This window comes from Xiphophorus hellerii, chromosome 16 (assembly GCF_003331165.1).
Source record: "Xiphophorus hellerii strain 12219 chromosome 16, Xiphophorus_hellerii-4.1, whole genome shotgun sequence".
NCBI classification, from domain to species: Eukaryota; Metazoa; Chordata; class Actinopteri; order Cyprinodontiformes; family Poeciliidae; genus Xiphophorus; species Xiphophorus hellerii.
The window spans coordinates 12,280,415-12,308,095 of NC_045687.1; the positions used below are offsets into that span (position 1 = coordinate 12,280,415).

A 27,681-nucleotide genomic window follows, 5' to 3' on the forward strand; every position below is an offset into this window, starting at 1 on the left:
TGTTGGTCTACTGCTTGTGGTTTTGTCAGACATGCTTGGAAACTCCCAAACAGCTCTGAGTGTAAGGAAGAGAGACTTGTAAAGAAATCAGCTGAAACACTTCTTATTAAATTTGATGACTTTAAAAGCAAAGCACCAAGTGCATATAGCATTTTCTACAAGTTTTGGAGTTCAAATTGAAATGTCATTTAAGCCAAATTATCAACAAGTCAAATCAAAACCGAGCTGACTTTAGATTAGAAACAACTTCAGTACAAGATCATCAGATAGGACAAGTTGTCTTTAACAAGAAATAGAAATACATTCAATCACATCTTAGATCACAGGTTGTTGGAAAGTTGTTGTTTTTTTTAAATGTGTTGAGGGTGCATGCTGATAATGTCCTGCAAAGTGTCAAGATGAACCAAAACAGCTGTTGCTGTAAAGAAAAATTAAAAGAAAATGTACACTTTATAAATGATCAGACTCCATATGTAAAATATAATCCTAAATATTTCACATCAGAGTTGGAGACTACAAAAATCAGGATCAGTGTCATCCCTAATTAGAAGTTTATGTGAATGTCTGTTCTGTTGTGATATTTGTCGTATATGCAAACTGAGTAGACTGCTTCATATTTTATTTTTCAGTGCTACAATATGAACAAATATAAGTATGATATAAAATGCCATGGTTTTCTTAAGAACATTTGAACTTGTTTGTAGCTGTTAAAATAAAATCTATTCTTTGGAAAACACAAAAAGGTGTATTTCTTTAAAAAAAAAAACATTTCTGTTTGCATTCTTCTCATCACAGAAGTCTTATACTGAACATCTTTCTGTGCTACATGTTCATACAGATAGTTTTTGGCACCATAATAATATTATTACTGATATTAAAAGTGTGTTAATACATCTTAATAGAAACCATAGATTATCATAAAACATTATCTTGCCTTATTATTCAGGGTTCATGCAAATTATTTCGGATGGAGCCCTGAAGGCACCATTTAGGCAAAATGAATGAGTCACTGGAGATTTTAGGGGGAAAAAAATGTTATTTTGTCCCCCTCTGCTGGACGTAAATGTAATAACATGTCACCCACTTGCATGTTAAATTTGGATTTAACATGAAGCTGCTTAATGCAGAAACTGAAAATAAAATGGCAAATCAGTGTTTGTAATACAATCTTAGAAGAATTGAATACATATAGGATACAATTAAAAATAAATTATTAAATACAATTGCACTCATACATGTACAGTAATTCTAAATAGCATCCAAATGTGAGACTATATATCATTAGTCTTGTACTATACTATACTTTCAGTCTTTATGTTCCTGTTAAGTGGTCCAAATATAATTTATTTGCAGCAAAGATCAGTAATTGCAGTATTGATTATTCTACAACGTAACTGCGAAAATTAGACACTGATGTTTCCTCACATGCAAGCACCAGCAGTTTTGTCCCGTTTTAAGTTTGTACGTAACGTAACACAACAACTGCACCTGTTATATTAGGAGCATATATGTTGTGGCATCTGGGAGTTGCGGAGTGATGGACTTTTTCAGAGAAGATTAGTCTGGCTCCTGTTGTTGCTGGGGTCAAGAAGTGTAGTGGAAGTGTAGCTGTCAATTGTTGTTCATCTTTGGATCAAACACCAGGCTTTGTGCAAGCCTCCACTGTGAGATGCACTTCAAGCAGAAACACAATCATGGTTTGTGTTTAAAATAAGCTTCCACTGCAGAAAAAAATCACAGAAGTAACGCATCAGAATAATTCTGAGTCAAAAGTGACCAATATCACTTAATTACCGGTAATCAGCTTACCTGCATACTCCTGTGGCAGCATCGGTCGACTTATGACAATCTGAAATGCTGCCATCCAGCTTTTCTGATCCTCTGCGGTCACACAGGCGAAAAGAAACTTCCTGTCTGGAGTCACTATAGTGATTCCAAATGGCCAGTGGGTCCCCTGAACGTTGGCAGGAAGGCCAGGAAGGACAGTGTAGCTGTTTTCTTTACTGCCGATGAAAACCTCACCTCGAGCGTAGGCATCCTATGAACAAAAAGAGTCACACAGATATTACCATGCAAAACATGGTAACATGCAAATATGCAAAAAGCTACATGGCTGTCCTGATAAGTTAGACACCACAAACCAAGTAAATTTGTCTTTTTAGATATTTTGGCTACTTTCACGCAAAACTCGCTTCTACTCTAAACAAGAGGCACAGCAGCATCTCCTGGGGACTGAGGTAAACTACAGCATTGCTCTTGAAATTTTTGAGTATATACCAGCGGATCTTTGAAGTACATGAGCCTCCTGTCATCCATCGTAAACCACCTCTTCTTGAAGCCTTCAGTATGCTATAAGACAAAAAGGAAGGGTTCAACATAACCATCGATACATTCAATTTTACATCACTATTGTCAATTATAAGTTTACATTGGGGTTAATGACTGGGAATAAGCAGATCACCTTTGGCCCAGTCTTCTCCATGTAGCCCTCCTTTATGTAGTTCCTGGTCAGCTTTGGCAACAACTAGGAAAAAAAACCCATCATGACTGCAAACTTGAAAGTATTTCGCTGAAATTTTGTTATAGCAGCAACAATGAGTAGCACTTATTTGTACAAAAAAAGAAGAAATTGGTACAGGATTTTCAACATTTTTACAAAAAAAGATTTTTGAAAGTTGTGGAGTGCATTTGTATTCAGTTATGTATTTCATAATATGAAAGCCCATACAAAAATCTGATTAACCAATTCTTTTTAGGAGTCACCTTATTTGTAATACAATACAATACAATACAATACAAATACACCACATTTTCCAGATTTCAGTATGAGGATAATGTATAATTTCCTTTCCATTTCACAATTGTGCACGACTTTGTGTTCTCTATAGTACACCATTCCAGGAAAGTGCAGTTTGTTGTCATAAAGAGGCAAACATGTGAAAAAGTCCACATATACAGTACAGACCAAAAGTTTGGACACACTTTCTAATTGAATTCAATGAGAAGGTGTGTCCAAACTTTTGGTCTGTACTGTATGTCTGTCATCTACTATGGTATATGTTTAAAGGTATTAACCAGGGACATAACAAAGCAAAGAAATAAACTCTTAAAAAGAAAAAAGATACTTTTGGTGAAAAGCAGTCAGAATTACAAGGAATCCTGAGGAGGCCAAAAGGCCTTTCTACTTTTTTGCCTGCAGCAACAGAACTCTAGAAGAACTTCAAAATGGCCTTCACAGCAGTGGATTTGTCAGCCTATAACATTATCACAGTGTCAAGGATTCACACTGTCTAATAACCAATAGGAGAGAAAGTGTGAGCGCCAGTTCTCATAGTAACAACCTGGTTTCACACCTGCTTCTCAAACTTTTTATAGTTCGTTTTAATAGTTTCAGTTGCAACCTTGTTAATGCTGTGGCATATATATACTGAGTTATAAACTGCAACATAAGAATGAATCATCGTATAAAAACCTTTTTTTTCTGCTCACAGTCCAAGTTTAAGGCTCTGGCATTGGAGATGATCTACTTCGTTTTTATTTTACTTGCAAAAGCTATCATTATTCATACTCATATTCTGAATGTCACAAGCTACACGTAGTCACATTTGGATTCATTTTTAGTCCTCTAGGGATTAAACTGACAAGACTTTGAAGAATATATTATAGAGACTATGATCATGACCAAAATTTTACTATTGAATTCAAGGCACACTGTCTTTTTAATGAAACTATTTAAAATGCAATTCCATTTCCATGATATTCTCTTCTCATGATTTTGCAACAATGTCATAAATATGTCTTTTTGGTGCAATTCAAAATACAGCATTGAATTAATTTCACATGTTTAATGTGAAATTTTAAACTCCTGACAGTTTAAATAAAACAAGTGTGGATTTGACAACTGATGCAGTGATGTTCAATGCATGCAATTTTTTATTTTATTTTCTTTCCGGGCAACATCATGTTTTTAAATCTGTTAGACTGTCTCTGAGAAAAAAGTCCAATTAAAATAGAATATTTAGCAACCTCTACAGGATACAATATGTTTAAGGTTCAGTCTTTGTTCCCTCATCTGTCAAGTTGACATTATTTTATATTTACTCTTGAAGCAGAGGTTTTCAGATATTCCAGTCCAAATACTGCTACCAAAGTTACTCTCGAAATGTAAAAGTTATTAGGAAAATATATCATTTTAGAAATACCTATGTAGTCATATGAATTCTGCAGACATATACTAAACATATACTCACCTCAGAGTTTGGAGCACCGGGAAATGCCACCTGCAGGTAGTGATATCTTGAACCTCTGATTGCATTGAACCAGTCAACCATTTCCTTTAGGACAAAACATCAGGAAGCATCAGAAACCAAGTCACTTCCAGCTCTCCCTCTGTCACATTTGACACAGATGACTCCAACACAGTACATGATATTTATTATGGCTTAAAATGTTTGAGTTGAAGGAATTCTGACTGAAATAATGCTAACCTTGCCGTCCTCATGATAGACAAAGATATTCCTGGTGCTGTTATCCTTCAAATAGGTAATCTGTAGCCCATGAGCAATGCCAGTTTTAGCTGGCTGAAAAGTAGCATTCACTGTGCTGATCTTCATGATCGCTTTGGGCTCCCTGGCCTGGTGGGAGAAAAACAGGAGTATGGTAAGGCATCATGCTTTTAAGTCCTAAGTTATCAATTTCATGTAAAACAATAAAAAATAAAAAAATGCAATAGCTGAACCCATCCTGAACATTATGTAGACTTAAATTTGCTCATTTAGTTCATAAAATTTCCTATGTGGCATTGTGCGAAGCGACACATAAAAAACCAACTCACATCGTGCTTGTTGAAGTATTTCAGGACACCTTCACGTTCCGTCAGGATAAATTTTCGACTGAGGTACTGGCCGTTGTCTCTTCCTCTTTTCCATAAGCATCCTTCCCTGTAGCCTGCCAAAAACAGAGTCACAAAGATCTCTCTGTGATTAAGGATTCAAAACACCCAAAAATGGAACAATAAACATACCGAACCTCTCTTTTTGTTTAGCTGATCCATGATTCATTCAACAAACCTGTAGGTCAATATATCTATTCACAATGGCAGTGCAATATCAGAGTATGCAGTATTACAACGTGATGTTTTTTTAAGCATTTATTGATATTGTTATGAACAATTTATATGCATTTTGGTGAGAACAAAAGCCCATTAAAAGAGGTCAGGAGTGATGATTAAAAAACACTGAGGAAAATGTGGGTCGGTTGCCAATGCTCTTGTCATTGAAATGTGACAACTGAACATGTTCCTTGTATTGGGCTCCTTTTCTTGTCTGTATTGTGGATAAGATCATAAACATATTTTATGACACTATATAGTCACATGGGAACATTATCTCCTCTTCTCAACAAGTAAACAAGAAAGCAGCAATTTCTGCTTTTTGCGCTGCTCTTGCTTGTATTTACGTCTGTGAGAGTGTTTCTTCAATGAGATACATGATGGTACTGAAATGTTTTCAGTCTGCTACTATTGTGTGAAAAGCACATCGAGTTAAAAAAAGCCCTCAAAGTTTAAACAAAAACCAGAAAAACGATAGCTTTTGGCGTATGTGTGTCTGCGCATGTCATACATTCACCCTTTTAGCGTATGTGGTCAGTTTGGAAACTTTAATCAGCAATGGGAGGAAGAGCATCTGCTGTTAAAAGATATAAATAATTCAGCTTCAACTGATTGCTTCCAGAACCAGCCAGAACATCACTAAAGCAAGCACACACACACAAACACACACACTAGGGCATTTAAAAGAAAAAAACAAAAAACAGCAGAGTAGGTTTTCAGCCAAGCTTTTAATTTTCAGAAAAACTGAAGGAGTTGAGCCTTTAAATTTTTGAAGAGACAATGAACATTCATCACCTTTTTTGAAATTCACACACACACAGAAACGCCGACACACACACAATCGGACTCATCTGTCTATCTAGTCCTGGGCCTCTTCCTGATACTCACCACATCACCACAATGCCCATATTTAGCCATTATCGGAGAGAACACATTGCATTGTTATGCATGCATTTTTACACGCGTGACATCAGAATACAGACATGCCGATTCAAACTATAATAATATTAGTACATCTCGTATTCTCTGGGCAAAGTGCTGATCGATGCAGGATGCAGCACTGATTGCAAGCACAATTTTTCCCTAATAAATACTATATATTTACTTTTTGGATTTACTATGATTCTAATTGTATATTTTAGAATGTACTTTGTTTAATTTACATATTCAAAAGTAGCTTAACGCTATAAAAGTTAACTTGTGGCTACACCAACCTACAGTTCTATAGCTATATTTTATACTTCACAGGAATTTTCTGAAAGTAGACAACATGAGAAACAACTGAACTAAACCACTTCCTCACCTAAAAACTATACTAGAGAAGCATTTCCCTATAAAGTTGAGATCACCATGCTGCATTTGGATAGAATAAAGAAGAATGCAATAAATAATAAGAACAGCCTATTCTGGTAAATGCGCCAGGAAGGAAGATTGTAGATATAATGCTTGCTTTGCAAGTTTGTCCGAGATCTCTCTCATTAGTTTCTTATTTCATTGTTCAGTTAAAAAGTAACCATGTTTTATCCACATGCTGCAGTAAACTCCTTGTTGAGCAATGACTTTATCAATGATTCATGGGACAGACTGCTATTATTGTTCCAGAGAGAGAGGCGTGGTCCCTCTAGTCATAATTACATCAACACAGAAAAGTGACAAAGTTCAAGACTGGCAGAAGTTGAAAATAAAATAGTGAATTTATGACTAAGCCAACTGGTTTTTGTACTAGTGCAAAGTTAGATCAAGGTTTTACAAAGTTACAATTTCAAAACTACGAAGATCAAATGATTCCAATGGGGTGAAGTCCTTGAAATAAGATGCCAAAGAAATACCAAAGAAATTTCTAGAGATAAAAATTGTTTCGAACAATTTATCAATTTATTAGCCAAAAAGTTAAACATAAAGATTTATTTTGATAGCATATTTAATACAATAGTTGACGAAAGTGCTGCATAAACTCACCAGCAACTTGACTAATAAATTAAAACTACATTAAAACATAAGTAGGGGTGCACCCATTGAAGTTTTCTGGCCGATCGCCTATTACCGATCTTCTAAAAACCGTAATCTGCCGATTCTGATTTTCGGCCAATACCAATTTTTTTTGTCTGAAATATTGCTCAACATAGCAAGAAAGTTGTTGAGTAGGAAACAGTGGGGTCACTATTCTTAATTATAAACGTGCAGACATAACTTGCAGGGCTGATCTGTCAGTCAAATCTTTCTCATTGGAGAGCAAAAGGACAGTGGTTGATTCTTACACATTTGCCAAGCTAGATAAGATTGGTGGATAAGATCGGGCTCATATGTGAAAATCAGCTGATCACCAATCTCCCAAAATTAAGGAAATCGGCACCGATAAATCGGCTGGCCGATAAATCGGTCAGCAGAACATAAGATATTGAAACTTTTTAAGTGAATAAAATAAAATAACATAAGAAAACCTAATGTATTCTGCTCAACTAGAACTAAAAGCAATGGAGTAGAAATTTGTTGTAAAGCTGTTCTTAAAATCACTAACAGTCTGTGCAGCTTTAAGGTACAGAGGCAGGTTGTTCTACAGCTCCATCTGCTCTACCTCTGAGCCTGGTTCCACGGATGTCATTCAACAATTGATTTGCGGACCTTAATGCTTTGGGTGGAGCGTGAGAGTGCAAAAGATTAGACAAACATGCTGGAGCTAAATCACTATGACTTTTAAAAAGAAGCAATAAACTTTGAACTGGATCAAATAGGAAGCCATACTAGAAAGGTAAGCTTAGGTGTGATGTTAGATTAGATTAGAAAAACAGAATAGAATTACAATAATCCAAGCGGGATGTAATAAAAGCCTACGTTACTTTCTCAAATTTCAAATGTTATTTTATCAGCAGTAGGAATAATTGCTGCTTTTCCTCAATTGTGTTATATATTTTTTATTTAATATTAATATTGTAAAAGTGGTATTTTTCACACATTTTACACATGCATTGATAATAATCTTATGCCAGTTTGTGCCTGCAGGTTCCATTACTGTATTGGGCTTAAATTCTGCGAACAAAGTTACCCAGAATGCTTGCGGACAAAGAGGGCATTCTTCCTCAATGGCAAAGGCACGTAGCCACATGCTCCCAAACCTCTGCACAGTGTAAAACAAGAAGCCACAGACAGCAAGACACAGTGTTTAGCAGTCATGAGACTCTGATAGCAGCTTCTAATCCTCTACCTGAAACTGAAATCAGACATTTAGTTCCTACATGCATACATTCATGTTTTTGCATGATGCTAATCCAAGATGCTTTAGACTATAGTGTGAAGAATAAATGCATTCTACACTGATTACTGATACTTCCAGTACCAATAATTTAAGCTGGGAAGTGCTAAGTGTTCATTTGTTAAATGAAAAACAGCCTCAGAGATGCAAACTATGTATTGTTACTGCAGAGTTAGATAAAAATGGCCAGAAGGCAGGCTTTTTTTAAGGAAGGTTCAACTGTCTTTATTTTGCAAGCTTCCTGTTTCCTGCACATATGAAACCAAGGGAAATGGTCAATTAAAGCTGATAAAAACCACCCTTAGTAACCACAGCTCAGAATAGGCAGAAAAGTGCTTGTGCATATTCTTTCCTCCTTAAACTGTGTTAATAACTTTTAATACTTTACCTGACTGTTTGAAAAAGGAAAAAAAGAATAGTAATAAATTAATTAAATAATAATTAATAATAATAATCATTTGACATATTTATTATACATAAAAGCCACGAGATGCTAACAGCTTAAAACCTTTCAGTAAAAACACAAAAACTTTACCATAACACAGATTTATTTTATTTAAAAAATATACAAGCTAAATAAATTTTAAAAACTGTGTAACATCACTGGCATTCTGCGTTTGTTGTGTACCACAATGAGTTTAATATTACCTGTTTAATTAACTGCTTAACAGGCTATACCTTTAGAATAGTGTTACCTCCATTACACTAATGGGTATGAAATGTTTTAGCAGTTTTGAAACAGCTAGCTAGCTATCTAGCATAGACAGACAGACACAGTCATTAAACTCCAATGGAAATTTTAAAAAGTAATTTAGTAAATGCAGCAGTGGCATGCGAAGGTTTCCCTGTAGCTTCTCATTTTGTGTCAGCCATTGCAACCAAGAACACTGTTAATCATTTGCCGATGATGCTGGGACTTCATTCACCACTGAATCTGTTTTGCTGTGCAAGATGCAAACAATTTGGTTCCAACGCACTCAACAAGCATCTCATGCTTAATTGTACAGATACATTTCATTCTGACCTGCAGAGTAGGGCTCCTGCCTCTCTACGCACATAAACTCCTTCCTCTCGTACTTTGCTCGGATCCACTGGTCCCGAAGGAGCCTGCAGAACAGTGAATGGTAAATGATTAATGGTTGTTTATCTCATTTGTCTGAAGAGGAAGAGGTGATCTTTTGTGGTTGATGTCACTCCTCCAATTTAGTTTCTGAAGAAGAAGAAATCTAAATGAAAAGTCTTGCATGTGTTTTTAAACTCAGCTACCTCTTATTAAAGCCTTTTCTTCACTTAGGTTGCAAAGTTCAAATACACATTAGCTCTAAATACACATGGTTTTACAAGTACAAACTTTATAACTGTTAAGTTTGTACACGTCTTCTTGGTAAACCAAAACCACAGATGGCATCTTTTTGTTCAGCAGAACTCTAAATATGAAGTCACCAATTACGCCTAAGCACTGACCAATACAGAAGATGATGTTTGTCTCCAAAATGTAATGCAAACTTGTCTGCAGCAGTACATTTATTATTCAGAAAGCTTTAAAATAGAGTGCTGTGAAAATAAACTAGTCACCTTTTTGTCCTACTTCAGTGTTTCAGATCATCAATTAACAAACTGAATAAATCCACACAGCAATTTTCAAATTAAAATTAAAATTCTTAATGGCAAAAAGCTCTTTAAACTAATTAAGCCATGTGTCAAAAATTGCCCCGCTTAATTGTGATAAACCAAATACTTTTGTTCAGATCCACTCACAGCAACCAGGCCTTTACATTAATGACAAACTCAAGTAAAACTTAAATATAAACTGTCTGACAATTTATAATAAACACAAAATGCAAGACATGTTCCAATCTGATAGAAAAAGAAACAAAAAGTAAGTAATTGACATTTTTCAGTTTGGAAAGGTTCCTAAGTCATTTCTAAGGACTTTGGACTCCAGAGAACCAAATTTAGAGCAATTGTCTACAAGTAGAGAAAACAGAACAGTGGGTAACTTTCTCTAGAGTGATGGCCTACCAAAACTATTTAACTAATGCATTAATGACTCATACAGGAAATCACATAACAATTTAGAACAACATCTACAGCATTATACGCCCCACTTGTCCTAGTTCGGTCAAACATGGTTGTGGCCATTGAGATAAAAAAAGAACTTCAATTGAGCCTGCTTTAAAAAAAAATCTAGTTTACCATTTTAAAAATCTTTATGCTCTTAAATAAATTGCTTACTGATTAAAAATGGCTTAGAATAAAAAGCTGCAACCACTGTAATGCAACCTGAAATGAAAATGGTCAGATTTCACTACTTTGTGTGTCATTGTGATGCTGCGTTACAAACAAAAGCTATTCAGACCAGGGATTAATCCAAGAAAAATGAAACTTTCAACAATTTTATGCTAATGTGTAATGAAAAAAAATTGTCTTACTTGTACAAGTTTGAACTCAAATATCAAACAGGACAGAAAATCCTAAGATTAAAGAGGGTCATAGAAGGAGGACTACTTACATGCAATCTTTAGACGTGGGCCGATAATAGAAGGCAGGTACTATCTGTTCATATTTGGCCTTTGCAGCATTATTCCCCACAGAATTTATAAACTATAAAGAAGAAAGATGAAAGTTTGTTTTCCACATAGCAAACACTGAGCAACATTAACTTAGCTAGCTGATCTTGTTAACTTAGAATGAGTTCATATGTGCTGCGATACTGAAATGGGCCACTGTCATTAAACCCCTTAATGGTAGAGTATGATAAATATTACCACAACAAAGTCATAATGGATTTTGAGGTTGGATGAGGAGAAACGTTTGTCCTTCATTATTGGGATTATATCTTCAAGAGCCCTGCTTGTTTGTTTTTCCAAATTGAACAGTATTTCAACATGTTATACTGTTGAAATAAAAGGTTTGTTTTCAGTGAAGTGCTGCTATAATTTTAGGGCAAAATGGCAAGACTTTGCATTGAGTAATACAGAAGAAAATAACAACAAAAGCAGAATATTTCACCTTATGAATAAGGGGGGGAAAAGAAAGTTTTACCTCTGAAAGAGCAATATTGCTGCTTTATGATATCCTTCGTCTTATTTGTTACTTTTATATGAAAGTGGTTTTCAAAACCATTAATTTCTCTTGAACTTTTTTACATTTTGTCATATTACCTAAAAAAATGGAAGCATGACGAACATGATAAATAGTTGTCCTGCTGACAGACTTTCCCACTAGAGCTGTTTAATCTCTGAAGCTCCTCCAAAGAGACCACGGACCTCTTGGCTATTTGTGTGACTAATGCTCTCCTTGCCCAACCTGTTACTTTAGGAGGATGGCGATTTGTAAATTTACAGTTGTGCCATTCTATTTACATTTTTTTGGATGAGGGCATAAACAGTGCTCCATTTAAACCACATTTTCTGTGTTCTTTGTCAAGATTCATTCACCAATATTCTCAAACAGACCTAAGAGGCCTTTGCAGAACAGTTGTATTTATACCAGAAGTGAATTACACACTCCATCTACTAATTGGGTGATTTCTTTGCATTTGATTTTATTTTGGGGTATCAAAATGTGACAAAGTTCAAGGGACATGATGAATTCTTTGGCAAGTCAGTGTATAAATTTTCCAACACACTTGCACACACTGGTTGTATGGAACAATATGAGGCATAAATAATGTTACCAATATCTTGCAGAATGCACTGCTACCTTAAAAGTCTCTGTTTTTAAGAGTGGAATTGAGATCATGGACTCTTAAAAGTAGCTGGGTGTTCACCTAGACATTAAAGTGGACTGGACTCACAACACTGATGCATTTTAACAGAAAGAGGAAGGGACAGAGCAAACTGCCTACTGAAGAGGCTGAGTTTTTTGGGAGTGCAGAGGATGCTCCTGGACAATTTTTTTGACTCTGCAGTAAAATCCGCCATTTTCTATGGTGCTATAAGTTGGAGCAGCAGCTTATCTACAGCTGAGGAAGCAATTAGCTAAGCTCATCAGGAAGAACAGCTCTGTCCTACCCTCAACCCAGTGTATGTGGTGGGAGATAAATGAACTCTGGCTGAAATAACATCACTGATGGACATGAAGCTGTTGCAGACTTTGCAGGTTTCTTCAGTGACAGACTGCTGCATCCTAAATGCACAAAGGAGTGTTAGCGTAGGGCCTTTCTCCCAGCAGCTGTAAGATTTTATAGCCATCTTTGCTTTGTTGTTTTTTAAGCTCAAATATGTATACATATTTTGCACATTTTCAAAACAACAAATCAAACAGAAAGAGTCCACACAGATAAAAGAACAGGAGGACCACTATTGCCACAAATGTTAATTTAATTTCCTGCTTTGAACAGCCTTTTGCTTCACATTTTTCTGAAGACAGAGAAGTCATTTGTTTTATGCACATTTTCTGTAACATAAATGTCTGCACATTTCCAAGATCTTAGAAACACACAAGCGCCCCTGAAAACTCGAACAAAGATGCTGGCTGTGTCGGCCAGCTGTTGGCTCACGCCTTTTAGACCAAGCTCAATTGATACTGTTGACTAGCAACAGTGATAACGTAGGAGGCAGAAAGCGACAGTGTCAGTAGTTTGAGAGGGAATAAAGGCTCTGGAAGCAGCTGTTACTCTAAGCTTTCTTTTAAATCGGAGGTGTCAAAAGAGTGCCCTGTGGGCGGTTTGCGGCCCGTAGAGGGACTTTGTGTCAATTCAAGAATAATACAGTAGCTGATGCAGATTGAAGGCTGCTTTTTTATCTTTTATGATGATGTTTCTAACTGATTAAATAAAATCTTCTTAAAAAATAAAAAAGACACAACAAAAAGTATGTTTGCTTTTTAATAAAAGCAAAGTAAATAAAACATCCAGCTAGTGGAACTCGTCCACTAGCTGAACTCGTCAAAACTTGGCGAAATAAAGAATGTTTTTGCTTAAAGGAAGAGTGACACATATCCTTTTCTTGTTGCTGCTGAGAATATATTGAAAGTGGTTTTTTACAAGATTAAGAAAACAGGAAACAACTCAAAACATTTAAAAAAATCTTTTGCCTTGGCACTATGTCATCAGTCTACTTAATTAAAATATTGCAAGTTCACACTATTTTTAAGCAAGTAGAAAATCAAAAAGGAATCAATAAAAATAGTTAGAATAGTCAATAATAATTTATGCTCAAAGATGAAATACTGGATCTTTTGATTTGTTCAGAAAGTAAAACAGAAAAAAAAATAAATCTCACCTCTAACTCAGAGTAGCTCCAGGGATCCAGCAGTAGAGACTTTACCTTGCTTATCTGAGCAATGTTTCTATGGAGACCTGAGCAACTGTGACACACAAACACCCCCAAGGTGTAGGATGCCCATTCTGGGTCTGCAATTTAATATAAAACATATATCAGAAATTAGTTGAAGTGAGCAGAGGAATATTACATGTGGGATAAATCATATGCATTGTCTGATTTCCTCAGTAGGAGTCTCTATTGTCTCTCCAGATTGTGTCTAAACTAGCTGCAAAAAGTAAAAACAATCCTAATTTTACCATTTATAGATTTCCTAAGTCTTAATTAAAACATAAGAAGATAATTAGTTGTGAAATCTCAACTGATGTGATAATCATATTAGTAAGCAGAGACAGGAGTCTAATAGTTGAGTAGAGAATGACAACGAGTTTTATGTAAAACTGCTGCGGATTCATCAGTCAGATTAGAGCAGAACAGAGTTGCTGTTGTAACTTTTCGGTTGAATTTAAAGTTGGCCAAGCATTTGGTTTTCTTAAACCAAACCACAATGTTTTCTTTCACCAAACACAGACTGAAAACCCCACTAACAACCACAAGTTGAAGCCCTTTCCAGAACATTTCAGCAAACAAATGTAACAATGAAGAGTTATGTTTATTTCACTGTCTCTAAGAGGTAATGGGTTCAGCGGAAGCCTTCGAGTTACAACAAAGAAGATTTCACAAAACCCTCTTCCCAAGTTAAAGAATTGTGTAATTATCTCATATTTGCATCAAGAAGGAGTGAGGTTATTGCTAAAGTTTACCAAAACTATTGACGCAAACACTTCACAAAAAAGAAAGCAAAGATAAAAGGCAAAGGTGATTTATGTAATGATGACATAAAGTATGTTTCTATTCGGTAGTCCTTCTAGAACAAAAGTTAATATCCATGATTACCAGTTAAAAAGGGCATGATGCTGTGTGAAACTGTTTACGTTAAATGAGTGATAGTTTTAAAGCTGAAAATTGACTTTGGGGAAAACAGATTGACAGGAAGAACATTTTCACATTTTCTCATGCTGCAAACACAAACTTTTAGCTGGATTTTTTTGTGATAAACTAACACAAAGACAGTGATAGTTTTGTAGTCGTAAAAGAAAAAGTTAGACTTATGAAGATACAGTATTCATAAGGCACTGTATGTTCATAACAAATATGAAAATCAAAAGTTTAGTGTATACACTTTGAGGAGATTCTTCAGCCAAAAATTACATACAAGGTGTAGCAGTGTAGGGTAGGTATGTCTAAAAATAGAACTGTTTATCTTTCCACTTACTTCTGTGGTTGTTTTTTTACTCTTCTGCATCATGCCTAAACAACTGCCTTGTTGCACTCCACATATGTGAAGTAGACAGGAAGCAGATCGCTAAATAGAAGCAAGCAACTCAACTGTGATCACCACATACACACTGAGCAAGAAATTCTTGAAGTAAAGGTGTGACTTCACTCACAGACCGAGTCTAATAATTACTAGTTGAGGGTGAAATTAAATTTGTCAGGAGGGTATTTTTTTATAGGTTCAACCAAGGACTGGGTTTGCAAATTAGCCCTTGGCTAGAAAACCTATGTACAAATCAAACATGTAGCATTGTTTAATGGGCTGTTATTGGTGAAATAAACTTGAACTGAATTGAAAGGCAGGCTTCTAGAAAAAAATTGGTGTGCACCATTACACCATCACAAATAAAGACTGTGATGCAGACACATGGCTAAGCCATGCAGACACAATGGACTGAAAAAGAATAAAGATAGCAAATAACACGAGCCTTACTTCCTGCAGACCATTAAATATGCATTTAAAAAAACAAAAGAGGATGCAATTAACTGGATCTACTAAAAATGCTAATAATAACTGGTAAATTGATCAGTCTCCATTTAGCAAACAAATCTGCTAAATTTTAAGAGCATTCTTCCATAAACAAAAAAATATAATTTTATGACAAAACTCTAAATTCTAGATCTTTGGGAATAATTTTCAGCAAATGAAGAAACTACAATTTATAAACTAGGCTTGGTTGCTCATGTCTCACATGAGATAAAGTTTGATACACCAAGCATAACAGTGTAGTTGTGATCATCAGGATGTGTAACCACATGCTAGAGGAAACCAGAACTCACAGCTAGCTCAGTGAAAAAGAAAACTACGGTACATCTCATTGAAACAATAAAGTTACAAGTTTATGTATGAATTACAGCATTTTCTTTTAGAATTTAAATGCTAAATTGTTTTGTGAGACATACCATCCTTTATAATAAAAAAAACATAATTGTTAAATAACAAAATGTAACAATTATCTAGCTAATGACAATATCAAATATGTCATTACTTGGAGCAGCATAGTTCCTTGAACTACGCTCGTTATTGAAGTGCCATTGCATACAATATCCCAAACGCAAATGACTGTATAGACACAATATTTGGCAGGATAAATGTTGAGTGTCATCCATGCAGACTCTGCTGCTACAATAGGTGGATGTACTAAACTTTATTTAATATTTTTGTTTTACTTCCCTTTTTTAAAGGTTTTATTGGCTCTAGTGGCTTTTATTTGAGAAAAGTCAGACAGGAAAGTGGGCAATGAAAGAGGCATCTGTGGGGTCAAACACAATGTGACCTGTTTGTAATCAGAACAGTTAACGTTAAAATGCAAACACATGTCTCACAAGTAACATTTGTATTATTAACAAAATGTTTGTAGAATTGTCATTATAGCAATCCCTCTTCAAAGTTGGCTAAAACGACATAATGTTGCATATGAGATAAAAGGATGTTTGTATGTAGTTACATATATTTGGGATCTTCCTAAATATAGGAAAACTTTGAATAAAGATACACGCCTGAATAAATAAAACGCAATAGCGTGTTGCTGCTGAAAGGATGTTGACTGAGCCAACTCTTAGTTTCATCATGTCCTGACCGCAGTGTCACTGAGGACAGAAACGAGTCTACATTGTTGCTGCTTAAGAAAAACAACTCAATAGTAATTGTGACACTATGCTTTTCTCTTACGTTGTGAGTCAGAGCATCTCAAGAAGAAGCCCGCTAGCACGGTTGAGAAACACTCGTAAGAAAATTCCCCTGTGCAATATACAACACTGACAATAACTAAAAACTGTTAACCAGCTTGACTCGGATCGGCTCCAAAAATCACCTGCAACTTCGCAGTCGGCACAGTTTCCATTCCCAGGTTTCTTCAGGAGCGCTTTAATGCGCTCCCTGATCTTTTCCTGGTCCGAAGACATCACAAACGCTCGCTCCTTGACCGGTTCCTGCTGAGAGGCTTGAAACCTCCTCAAATGTCATCCAAAGTAGGCTCGTTGAGCTCTCGGGAAGAGGAAGATGTCTAAGCAACTTACAAAAAGGCTGTCATTTCAGCTGGAAGAAGACACCTCGGGCATGCTCTGGTGAATGCATGTTGTCAGAGGCAAGCTCTCAACTTTGTCTCCCCACGAAGTGAGACACCCAGTGGCAGCTTTAAGATGAACATCCTTTAAAAATAAAATCTAAACGGGTCTTGAGAAGATTAAAAAAAAAGTGAATTTATTCTCTAAAACCTTGATTTTGCGTCGACAAGGTTCAGAAATAGAATCCAACATTTGACACCCAACTGATCAAATTCCTTGACAGCAAGAGTCCCACTGATTTCCACTCTTCTTAAAATCTTGATTATAGATAGTAATTGATTAAGAACACACTTTGAGGTTTTTCATATTTTATTCCATAACAAAAACACTACACTACACTACAGTGTGCTCTGTTGGGATTTTATACAATAGACTAAGACGAAGCATAACATTTAAAGGGAGGATATGCTTTTCAGTTTAACAAAAAGGAAAATAAATTGAGCAATTTTAATGCATGAATATGTTGTGATCTGAACTATTTGAGCCAACTGTACTTTGGAAAAATAACTCCCTTTGGAAAATGAACTTCCTCTACATGTTTTCTGTTGATTACAAACTCAATTTAATTTCTGTAAAAAAAAAATTTTAAAAACTCAAGGCATATCCATTATGTAATAAAATAATCTTTAATATATTAGTTTGTGGCTGCCACGTAGCAAATATTTACACTTTCTGAATGTCCTTCTGACATGGAATAATGCCCCTGAAGAGCTTGTGAGCATGTTGGGCTCTCTGTATTTCAATCCTGGATGTTGTAGAGACTAAATGGATGCTTTGTGCAAAAAAGTGATTTTTTTTTTTTCCAATGAAGTGTTCATTTGATGTTTGATAGTTAATTTGCAGAAAATGGAGCATGATTTTTCCAATCCTTACATTTTTAAGACTGAGCTGAAATCGTGTCCCAAGTACTAAGTGGGTGTGCAGCAAAAAAGTTCAAGAAAAGAAGCCATTCAGGATGTTGACAGTTCGGCAATTTTATTTTTCACAATGTCTACAAATTCAATACAAGGTAAAAATACGTCACAATTCAAACAAAACATTGGTAGATGTCTGTGGAGACAACATAAAAAAAAAAAAAAAGAGAGCCAACTTTTCAGAGTAATCTTAGCCCAAAATATGACAAAAGCACCTTCGCTCTTATCATGTATACAGATGGCTACAAAAAAACTGATGATTTAAATCCTGTTGAAGTCATCAAGAAGGTAAGAGTTGCAGCTGATCTGGTGTCAGACTATGAATCTATGTGATCTCTGAAGGTAAAACAACTATTTATCTGGAGGAGTTGGAGCTGGAGCGAGAGCGGTGGCGCCTGCGACCGGGGGATCTGGAGCGAGAGCGGCGGCGTACAGGGGACCGCCTTCTCGGGGAGCGAGACCTGAGAGGACAAAAGTAAACAGGGGCAGCCATGAAAATATGATGCTAGTGAAAAAGAAAGGAATCAAATTATATGGAATACTAATGAGTACCTTCTTCTCATGCGTGGGGGGCTGCGACGCCACATTGGTGGTGGTGGGGGCATTCGGCGAGGAGGAGACAGTCTGCGAGGTGGAAGACGAACCCGCTGAGTCAGCACAGCAGCTGCACTGATTTCCTGTCCGTCAATCTGACCTAAACATTTAAATCCAATCAAAGATATTTATACACAGCCGTATGCTTAGGGTAATTAACAGGCACTGAAACAAACACCAACCTCCGTCCATGTGTTTGAGGGCCTTCGCAGCCTCCTCGGCAGTCTCAAACTCCACATAAGCGTAGCCTTTGGGCAGGTGTAGATGGAGCCTATCTGCAGGCATGTCTATCATCTTTATTTTCCCATAAGTAGAAAAGATTTCCTGGATGTGGTCCTGTTAACCAGAGAAGCAGCATCATCAATGGATTTACAAGATCATAAGCAGAAGGATAACATGTCATGTCTATAATTTTTGTATAACTCTACTTTAGGCCAACAGATTATGCATGCAGTTGTCCTGATGTACCACATATAATTTTTTGCAAAAATCAGGTCCAGTCTGTCATTCTTTCTTTTAAAAACAAAAGGCATGTTCTGACCATCAAACCTAGAGTATTGTTACCCCAGAACTTTATGTTTTATTTTATCCTGGCCATCAATTCTGTTTGTTTCTAAAGTGATGCTCAAAATGCACAATTAATGTACAAATATTAGGTCCGCTGATGGCTGACTGGGTCATTCCTTCTGCAGGAGTGTTGCTGGTTCAATGGAGTAAAGAATGCGTTTCAAACAGCGAAATAAGAAAACTACCCTGGTTACCGAAAAAAAGTTCCAGCATAGTTCCTTGCATTTTATTTGTTTTCCTTTAGTTTAACATCAACACATCTCAGTGTTCATGTTATGTAAATGTTAAAATCTGTAAAGGTTACACATTTTCTCTGACTTAGTAAATTACAGAGTGTATCCATGGTAAAACAATTACAAAGTTCTGGCTGTAGAGCACTCGACTGTAATCGCAAGCAGAACTTTCTTCTCTGTTGTCATTGTGGGCAGAAAGGTTTGTTACAGTCAGACCTTTCATAAAGTTCAGAGTGACTTTCGGTAAGTAGTGACGTATATTTGCAGTGACAAAACCACTCAAAACATTTTGCCATAGAAACTTACTGCTTTTTATTTTAGAAATGGAACGCTTTCCTTCTGTCCCACACTATCTAGAATGTTGAAATCGGAGAAGATTTTGCTTTAAATCAGAGATCAACGCTGTATTGTTAGACATTATCATCTTCAGTCACATTTAGGACTGTTGCAGTGAAACGAACTCTAGATCTCCTAATCAAAGGTGCTGAAACAGCAACATGCCTGCAATAGAAGGACCATCTCAGCATCAGCAGACATAATTTATGTGAAAAATACAACAAAGCAAAGTAGCATTCCAGAGGGAAAACATTCCAGGTCACCTTGGACTCTTTTCACTAACCTTGGTCACATTCCTGGTCAGCCTTCCTAAGTGAACCTTGGTTGGTTTTGGGGTGGGGCTTCGCTTCCTTCTGTCTTTATCATCTCCCCTCTTCTGTGTTTTAGAGCTACAAAAACATTAAGTTAAACCTCTTCAATAAAGCCTAATTATAAAACATCAATTTGTAGAAAAGATTTTAAGGAAACCCTTACGGTGAGCGGGAGCGGCGACGGTTGTCATGGCGCCTGCGACTAGGGCTCGGGGAGCCTGAGGAGCTGGAGGAGGAGGATGAACGAGAGCTTGAGGATCCGGTGCGGCTGGAGCCAGAAGAGCTGGAGCCACTTGAGGAACCTGAGCTGGAACCCGAGCTGCTGCTGGACGATGAGCTCGATCTGGAGCAGAAGCAGAAACACAATTATTTTACTAAAAATATCTTGCTCGAGCAGGACAGCTAAAACAAACAAAATACTCTAGAAAAATGCATCAGAGTACAAACCTGCTGCTGCTGCTGCTACCAGACGAAGCACTACGGCGCTTCCTCACTTTCTCCCTCCCCCTCTCCTTGTCTCCATCCTTGGTACTAGTCTTCTCTTTACCTCTATCTTTAGTTTTCTCATCCTCCTTCCGCTTTGTGGGTGATGGAGCCCTAAATTCAAAAAGAGAAACACATTATATTAGTTCTGTTATGCTTGTGTGTCATGCTCTTGAAAATACAAACAGAAAGAAATCTGCATGCAAGATCTAATCACATCACATCACGTTCTTGACGTGTTTTGCCTTTACCAATCTTAAAAATTGTAAATATTGTTGATAAATCTTTCAGTTTAAGTCGTGGAAAGGTGAAAGTGAGATAGCTCATTTAATAGGATAACGTGTACATTTGGCTTCCTTGTATAATAACAACATATGAACTTTAAGGTACAAAGAAATTAGCTTGTGCAGAAAAGATAAGCTGCAGACCGATAAAAATGATATAAAATAATAAAAATTCCCAATTTTATTCTTTATTAAGAACCCCAACGTCACAGTACTCATAAAAATTTTATTCATTTTTGCTTGTTTGTGTGGCTGTTTTTATTTTTGAGTTCAAATTACTGCGGTTGTATTTGCTTCTATATATACCGTCTATCAAAATCAAAAACACAAATGGTTGATTAATTTTAAACACTTTGATTATACAGAACAAATATACTTGAATAATAATGTTAGGAACACGGTCAGAACATTAATACAAAGTTCTGTGTATTCATGAAAAAGCTCGACTCTCGGACAAAACAGGCCGCCATTGTATTTCATTCACCCCCTCCTGAAAACAAGCTGTTTCCGTTAATCTTCCGCACAGATCCTCTTATAGCGAAACTACGACCATGTGAAACGTTAAATACTTAAAAGTTGAGTAAATATATCTCACGCACGTATATATTTATAGTTTTTACTCCAAAAAAAAGCTTGAACCTACATTTCTTTTTCGGACCAGGAGGCTACAGTTGAACCACTCGCGGCCTGGAAAGACGTCGCTGGCTGATGATGATAGCGGAAGTTGCGTAGTTGCTTGAGCGCCACTTATGATCATTTGTTTATTTTTACGTTATTTGACGAGGAATGGTTTACGCGTTTGCGTATGAGAGAGAGCGCAAGAGAGAAATATATCCAAACCGTGTCACTTGTGTGCATGAAATCATTTTATCATTTTTTTTAAATGTAAAAAAGTAGCAGAGCTTCCTTATTTTCGACTGGCTTCCGCAAGGTGAATGCTGCACTTTATTTTGGCTGTTGTTGTTAGCTAGCTCAGCTAATCCAGGTGAGTTTCCTGCACATGCGGATTATTTTCAAGCAGCCCAGTGTGGGCATTTACTTGTAAAGCTGATTGGATTAAACAGGTGTATAGTTGGGAGTTTATTACAAGTCATTACAATGCCAGCAACATAGTTATTCTGAATATGTGATTGTTTATTCTGAGTTCAGATATATAAACAAGATGATAGTAAGATCAAATAGTTTTTTTCATTTAGATTATTAAAACCATTGGAACTGTTTCATACATTGTCATGTTATAAGATCAAATTTAAATGTATTTTACTGGGCTTTTACTAAGACCAACAACACCTAGCTTTTCTTTGCAGAACTCAATCAGGGCAGCATGTGACCATGAGTTTTAAATTTTGCCACAATTTCTTAATTGAATTTAGATCTAGACTTTTGCTGAGCTGAAGAAACACATGAGCATGGCTTGTTTTAAACCATTTGACTGTAGCTTTGTCTGTATATTTATAGTCGTTTTGCTCCACCCTAGTCTTTTACATCTCCCTTCCTCACTAGTGTCCACAAAAGATATAAGCATTCAGATTTTCTAAAATTAGTTGGTACAACTAAGATAAGTTGGCAATGTTAATTGGGAGTACTAGTTAAAGTGGTGAGGCATTTTCAGCCAAACAGGATCTTGTGCATATCATCTGACCAGGACACCTCCCTCCAAATATTTCCTGTGTCTATAACAGACTGCAATGGCCTCTTTCTGGAAATGCCTGTCTTCTTCCCTGTATTCCATAAAGACTACATTTTCAGTGCATGACTAATAGTTGCCTCAACAGGTTATTCCACCTGAACTGTGGATCCCTGCAGCTTCTTGATAGTTACTACAGGCCTCCTGGCCGTATCTCTTAATTAATGCTTTCCTTTAACCCAGCTTGTCACTTTAGGTGGGCAGACATGTTTTTTGAACAGTGCCCTTAGGGATTAGAGTATTGTTTAATAACCTAACCCTGCTTAAAATTTTTCCACAGCTTTATCGTTGGTCAGTCCCAAACATTATCTCAGCAAATCTATGAAGCCAAGACAGAACAGCTGTATTTATGCTAAGATTAAACTACATGCAGGTGCATTCTATTTTCTAATTCTCCATTTACTTCTGAAGCCAAATCATTATACTGTATTTTTTTGTTATTGCGGGGCTTCAGTTGAAAGGGGTTAAGTATATTTTGAGGCCGTACTTTTCAGATTTATATTTACTAAAAATAGGAACCCACCTATAACTTTCCTTCCACTTTATAATTATGCACTCGTCTGTGCTGCTCTTTACATATGAAAGCTTTATAAAGTACATCACAGTTTTTTTTTAAATAAAATGTGAAAGGGGTGTGAAAGGGGCCTTTACAAGGCCCTTTATCCATGAAAAATTATAACCAGCATGAGATTAGAACATACCTCATAAGCGAACTCAAATCTCAACCCACACTGTTTGATTCTTGCCTCTGTGAGCAATAAATCTTGTTGAACATGTGTCACTGAAAAGAGTTAATCTTAAGATGTCTCAACTGAAGACATAAAGCATGACAAGCTTCAAAGGTGCTTTTTTTGAGGGAAGCTGATTAATGTTGAACTTCTGTTCTATTTTCTGTAAAGATTACAAATTAGAAAAAAGGAAGAAGTTGAAGTACAATGTCGTGCATGACCTTTTGTTCAGTTTCACTTTTCTGTTACTTTGTTTAATATAATATAATTATCAAATATGCAAAACAGAGCACGCACATAAACAACACAGTGAAGAGCTGGATGCAAAACAATGATCTTATTTGAATCCTATTCGAATAGTGCCAGAGATTTCCTTAAATTATTGAAACAATTAAACATCCTTAAAAGATGGCCTTTAAGGATGTTACACTAAGCCTTTGACTAGTGATAACTGATGACTGAGCCACAGACCCGCCTTCTAAAATAAGTCCAACAACAAAGTTTTGGTACTGGAAAGCTATTTTATTTCAAACATGTAAATAAGAATAGAGGAAGTAGATGAAATTAGAACAATTATCCACACATACTGCAAAAGATCCTACCATACTTTAGTAGTAGTTAACATTAACAAAAATGTATTATTAGCCATAGCCAGCCAGTATATGCAGTTAAGTAAACAGACCCCTAACTGGTTTAGATTTCAAGTAAACTTTAAATTTTACCAAAATGTCTTTAAACTTTAAGTAAAATTAGTAACTTTGAGTGGCCCAGCCAAAGTCCTGACTTGAATCTGATAGATTATCTGTGGAGGAATATACGTCCTGCAGAATCAACACAATTCTTATTGTTACATGCAGTGGTGGCTGCATGTAGGATTTTCCCCCCAATTCAGGTTGCTGCTGAGCTCTGGCGGGTTAAGCAGGCCCAGCTGGTTTCACTCTGCCTCTTGATTAGCAGAGTATAAGGCTAGCTGGGAAACTGACTTTCAGGGCCTCTTGGCCAATTGGGCAGCATGTGTGCTGCAGCTTTGTGGTGCTGTGATGGAGGATTTGTCTCCTAGAAACCCTGGTTTTTGTTGTTATTCTCCCCTTTCTTTTCTTTTAGGTTCTCATTTTCAATTTTGAGACTTCTTCTGATCCCACTTAAAGAATAAACCCTTTAACTTTACCCTCCTGGTTTTGTCTCTTCATTTTTCTGTGGTTTATCTATTGTTACACCCCCCTTCCAAAACCCCTAGACTGCCTTGGGGATGTAACACTTATTATAATGTTGCAGCAGTGACTACGTTCTAATAAGATATGTGATACCCTATGCAGACACTCAATCAGCACCATTGAAGGTCAAGCTCACTTTAACATTCTGAGGGCTCACAGTGCATTCATCTGACGTACTCTGATCATTTTCTGATCATTTCAGCAATGAATTATTTGATGACTCAAAATAGACTGTGAGGTGCATTACGTCTTTACCTCAAAATTACTAAGTAAAGAAATAGAGTTGTAGTTGACATTAGGGCAAAAGTACTCTGTTCTGACTCATTTAAACACCCTTAATTCTACATGCTTTATCGCAATATACACTGACTGTACAAAACATCCAAAGCAACAGGCATTCTTCAAAAACGTGATGGGACATGATATTCTTCAAAAAGCACTTTTGTTCTTTTAACATGTACTTACAGTAAATACAATGCAAGATAACAGTGTGCTTTAAAAACATAAACTGTTTCTAACTTCTTTTATTTTCTGACTCTTGTAGCAATTATCACCTGAACTGGAGATTTATCTAGACTGAACAAGCATGGGCCGACTAGATGATGCTGCCAAACACAAAGTGGTGGAGCTGCGGAAGGCTGGTCTCAGTTTCCGCAAAATCAAAGCTGTGCTGGAGCTGGAGAACATCAAGGTGTCGGCTCAAGCCATCTACCTGTACCTGAGGGAGTTCCAGGGTAGACCACCAGGGAGGGTTAGACCTCTGGAGGCTGGAGATAGCACATTGTCGCAAACAGCTCAAGCGCAAGCTGGGGCATTGCAGGAGAGGTGGAGCAACATTCACCTTCAGAACCTGATGAGGGACGGGCCTCATCGCACTGAGTATCCAGCTCCATCTAACTTCTCCAAACAGGCATCCACCAATTCAGAGACCACCTCAAATTCCTCTGGATCTGGGGAGGCTAGCGGAAGCAGCAGGCCGGAGCAGCAATCCGGTGGAAATAAGGAAGAAAACGACATTCAGATTGTTAGTGTCACTTCACTTGCACAGCATGGCCAACAAAGGGCGACCCAGCCACCTGTAAGGAGACCAGAAACAAGTTCAAACATGTCTTCCACTTTAATGGCTTCTGGAGCATTCCTGAGAAGAAGAGTTACACCGTCCCCAGCCACCAGTTCAATTTTGGCAGCTCGAAAAAGACTTTTGGACAGAGCATTGTCACATAGGACAAAGGTAACTACAGAGTTTTCTCAATTATAAAATTGGTGAATTGCTTTAAAGCTGTATAAATTGCTAAAGTAGTTTTTTAAAAATACTTTTCACATTTACCAGTCATTCCACCAGATGGCGGCGTTGTTAAGGAGAGATCAGGCTGGTGTTCAAAGTTCAGATTTAAGCAGTGCTCTACCGCAGCAGCCGGAAACCTATGACCTGACCACTGAAAAGGTGTGATCTCGACAAACTTTAAAAAGTCTAAAAGTAATGCTTCGCCTGCTCCTGTATATTATGTTTTACTGGGAGTAGCATTTGTGTAGTTTTTATCTAAAACTTGTGTTTATGATCAAATAGCTTCAACACAGTCCGAGAGAGAAGTGGCAATAGATTTATAAATACAAGTCTGAACAGTCCTTTTTGAAGGTTCCACCATAGCCACTCCTAAATATAGTGTTTTTATTCTTTCAGACTGTTATGGAGGGGCAGCCTGGGCATAATAGTTCCCCTCGGCGCTTTGCTGCACAGAGACCAGGAATGAGCGTCCGCTCCCTTCATCCTCCTCCACGTGTCGGGATTCACCTTCCTAATCGCCCGCCAGCGCCTTTGACATCCTCATCTCCGGGAACCGTTCTTCGTCTGCCGTCCCCCAGGACTCAAGGCAGTAGCGAGGGGAATTCAAATCCACCATTGGCAGTCCAGGACACCAGAGCAAGAGGTAGCTTGCAGGACCAGATCCAGACCCTTGGCTCTGAGGTTCGCAGCCTGGGCTTGGCAGTGAAGATGATGGTGGAGCAGCAGTGCCGCCTGGAAAGGGAGCAGTCACAGCAGACGCAGATTCAGAAGCAGATCCTCAGCACTCTCCAAACACTCTCCTCTAAAGCAGGACTCTGTAGCAGAACCCCGCAACGGCTCAACAAAACTCCCTCGCCATCGTCTTTGCCAGCAACCTCTGCCACTACCTCTTTCGGCCAAGAAACGTACACTTTTAGTCAAGGCACGTTCTCTCAGTGCGGCCAGACTCAGCCGGGCTACAACTCTTTAGAGAGATTAGAAAGCACAGAGGCCTTTAAGGTTCCAGGAATGAGCCCACCAAGCATAAATGGATTTCCACCATGTAGCAACGCAGACAGTCTTCCTCTTACTCACACTTCCTCTCAGTCACAAACTTATCCAGCTGCGTATCAACAGCAAAACAGTCAAGCCCTCCTGGCACCCTACACACAGTCATACGTCTCCTCGTACAACCACACACACACTCAGTCGTTCAGAACGCCAGAGAGTAAAACAGCAGATTTTTCTGCGAGGACTTTCACAGACTGCAGCGGGTCTACCCAGCAGGTCATGAACTCTTCTTCACATAATCAGCCACTCAGTAGCATCAAGGTGGAAGGACCTTAGATAACACAGGTTCAGTTCTCTGACAGAACTTGAACTTGTGTTTCTTTTAATTTGCTGTAGCATTGTTGTGTAAGGTACATTTTTAGGACTACTAATGTAAAAGTAGCTGTTTTCATTCAATTTATTTTTGAGGTTCATTATCATGCAATAGGTACAGCAATAGCTTGACAGATTTGAAAGTTTTGTTGAACTCCTCTGATTTAACTTGGCCACAATTTAAAACAAATCATGAATCTGTATATTTTTGTGATTTTTTTCTTGTATCAACAGGAAACCCAACGCAAACAGTTAATTTTCATAACTTTGACCTGTTTAACAAATAAAAGTCAGATTTTGATCCAGAAAGAGTAATTATTTCATAATGTAAGGTATTTCCAGTAAGGGGATGGAATGTTGACTGCTGAAATCTTGGGAGACAAAGAAGCAATTAAACCAAAAGCAACTTAAAAGAACAAGACTACAGTTTTATAACTCTAACGCTTAATATTATGAAGAAGGAGAATCAAAACCATTAACTAACATTTTCCCCCTACGTATAGGCCAGTAGCTGCAACCACTGAGACAGGAGTACTCAAAAGCCAAGAGAACATGGACAGTAATTTGCAAAAGCATAGTGAATTTATATATCGAGATGAAAATCCAGCTAAATTTGCCCATTTTACTGGTCTTAATAATATTGAAGAAATG

General features: G+C 37.2%; 3 protein-coding genes across 5 annotated transcripts; 1 reads left to right on the forward strand and 2 right to left on the reverse strand.

Moving 5' to 3' along the window:
- Positions 1 to 160: 160 nt before the first annotated feature.
- Positions 161 to 17,076, reverse strand: LOC116735743 (arf-GAP with dual PH domain-containing protein 1-like). Of its 2 annotated transcripts, XM_032587810.1 has the most exons (11): positions 16,780 to 17,076; positions 13,589 to 13,719; positions 10,873 to 10,964; positions 9,385 to 9,467; positions 4,835 to 4,947; positions 4,488 to 4,634; positions 4,251 to 4,334; positions 2,462 to 2,524; positions 2,278 to 2,349; positions 1,810 to 2,038; positions 161 to 1,721 (listed from the first exon to the last, which is right to left on the reverse strand). In XM_032587810.1, the coding sequence occupies exons 1-11, from the start codon at positions 16,868 to 16,870 to the stop codon at positions 1,693 to 1,695; spliced, it is 1,134 nt and encodes a 377-aa protein (XP_032443701.1). In that variant the 5' UTR covers positions 16,871 to 17,076; the 3' UTR covers positions 161 to 1,692. The 2 variants fall into 2 exon arrangements, with proteins under 2 accessions (XP_032443701.1, XP_032443702.1); XM_032587811.1 differs by lacking the exon at positions 13,589 to 13,719.
- Positions 17,077 to 17,981: 905 nt separating this feature from the next.
- rnps1 (RNA binding protein S1, serine-rich domain) lies at positions 17,982 to 21,509 on the reverse strand. The gene is made up of 7 exons (XM_032587981.1): positions 21,398 to 21,509; positions 20,435 to 20,584; positions 20,151 to 20,330; positions 19,960 to 20,065; positions 18,723 to 18,876; positions 18,499 to 18,640; positions 17,982 to 18,407 (listed from the first exon to the last, which is right to left on the reverse strand). Coding segments are annotated over exons 1-7 (840 nt in total). The 5' UTR covers positions 21,400 to 21,509; the 3' UTR covers positions 17,982 to 18,301.
- A 31-nt stretch (positions 21,510 to 21,540) lies between these two features.
- On the forward strand, positions 21,541 to 27,339 carry LOC116735836 (uncharacterized). 2 transcript variants are annotated; one of them, XM_032587975.1, is made up of 4 exons: positions 21,541 to 21,739; positions 24,928 to 25,614; positions 25,714 to 25,827; positions 26,065 to 27,339. In XM_032587975.1, exons 2-4 carry the CDS (start codon positions 24,970 to 24,972, stop codon positions 26,992 to 26,994), a joined length of 1,689 nt encoding a protein of 562 aa, XP_032443866.1. In that variant the 5' UTR covers positions 21,541 to 21,739; positions 24,928 to 24,969; the 3' UTR covers positions 26,995 to 27,339. The 2 variants fall into 2 exon arrangements, with proteins under 2 accessions (XP_032443866.1, XP_032443867.1); XM_032587976.1 differs by having other exon boundaries at positions 21,541 to 21,685.
- The last annotated feature ends 342 nt before the right edge of the window (positions 27,340 to 27,681 follow it).

Coding starts and splice junctions, on each gene's coding strand:
- LOC116735743 (XM_032587810.1), bottom strand. CDS start 16,870: ATGTCTTCGGACCAGGAAAAGATCAGGGAGCGCATTAAAGCGCTCCTG. Junction 2,350..2,461: donor TGGAGAAGACTGGGCCAAAG/GTGATCTGCTTA, acceptor TTTGTCTTATAG/CATACTGAAGGCTTCAAGAA. Junction 2,039..2,277: donor TGTACTTCAAAGATCCGCTG/GTATATACTCAA, acceptor TTTTGTTCATAG/GATGCCTACGCTCGAGGTGA.
- LOC116735836 (XM_032587975.1), top strand. CDS start 24,970: ATGGGCCGACTAGATGATGCTGCCAAACACAAAGTGGTGGAGCTGCGG. Junction 25,615..25,713: donor CATTGTCACATAGGACAAAG/GTAACTACAGAG, acceptor CACATTTACCAG/TCATTCCACCAGATGGCGGC. Junction 25,828..26,064: donor ATGACCTGACCACTGAAAAG/GTGTGATCTCGA, acceptor TTATTCTTTCAG/ACTGTTATGGAGGGGCAGCC.
- rnps1 (XM_032587981.1), bottom strand. Junction 20,066..20,150: donor CGTCGCCGCTCCCGCTCACC/GTAAGGGTTTCC, acceptor ATGTTTTTGTAG/CTCTAAAACACAGAAGAGGG. Junction 18,408..18,498: donor CCCCCACGCATGAGAAGAAG/GTACTCATTAGT, acceptor TTGTCCTCTCAG/GTCTCGCTCCCCGAGAAGGC.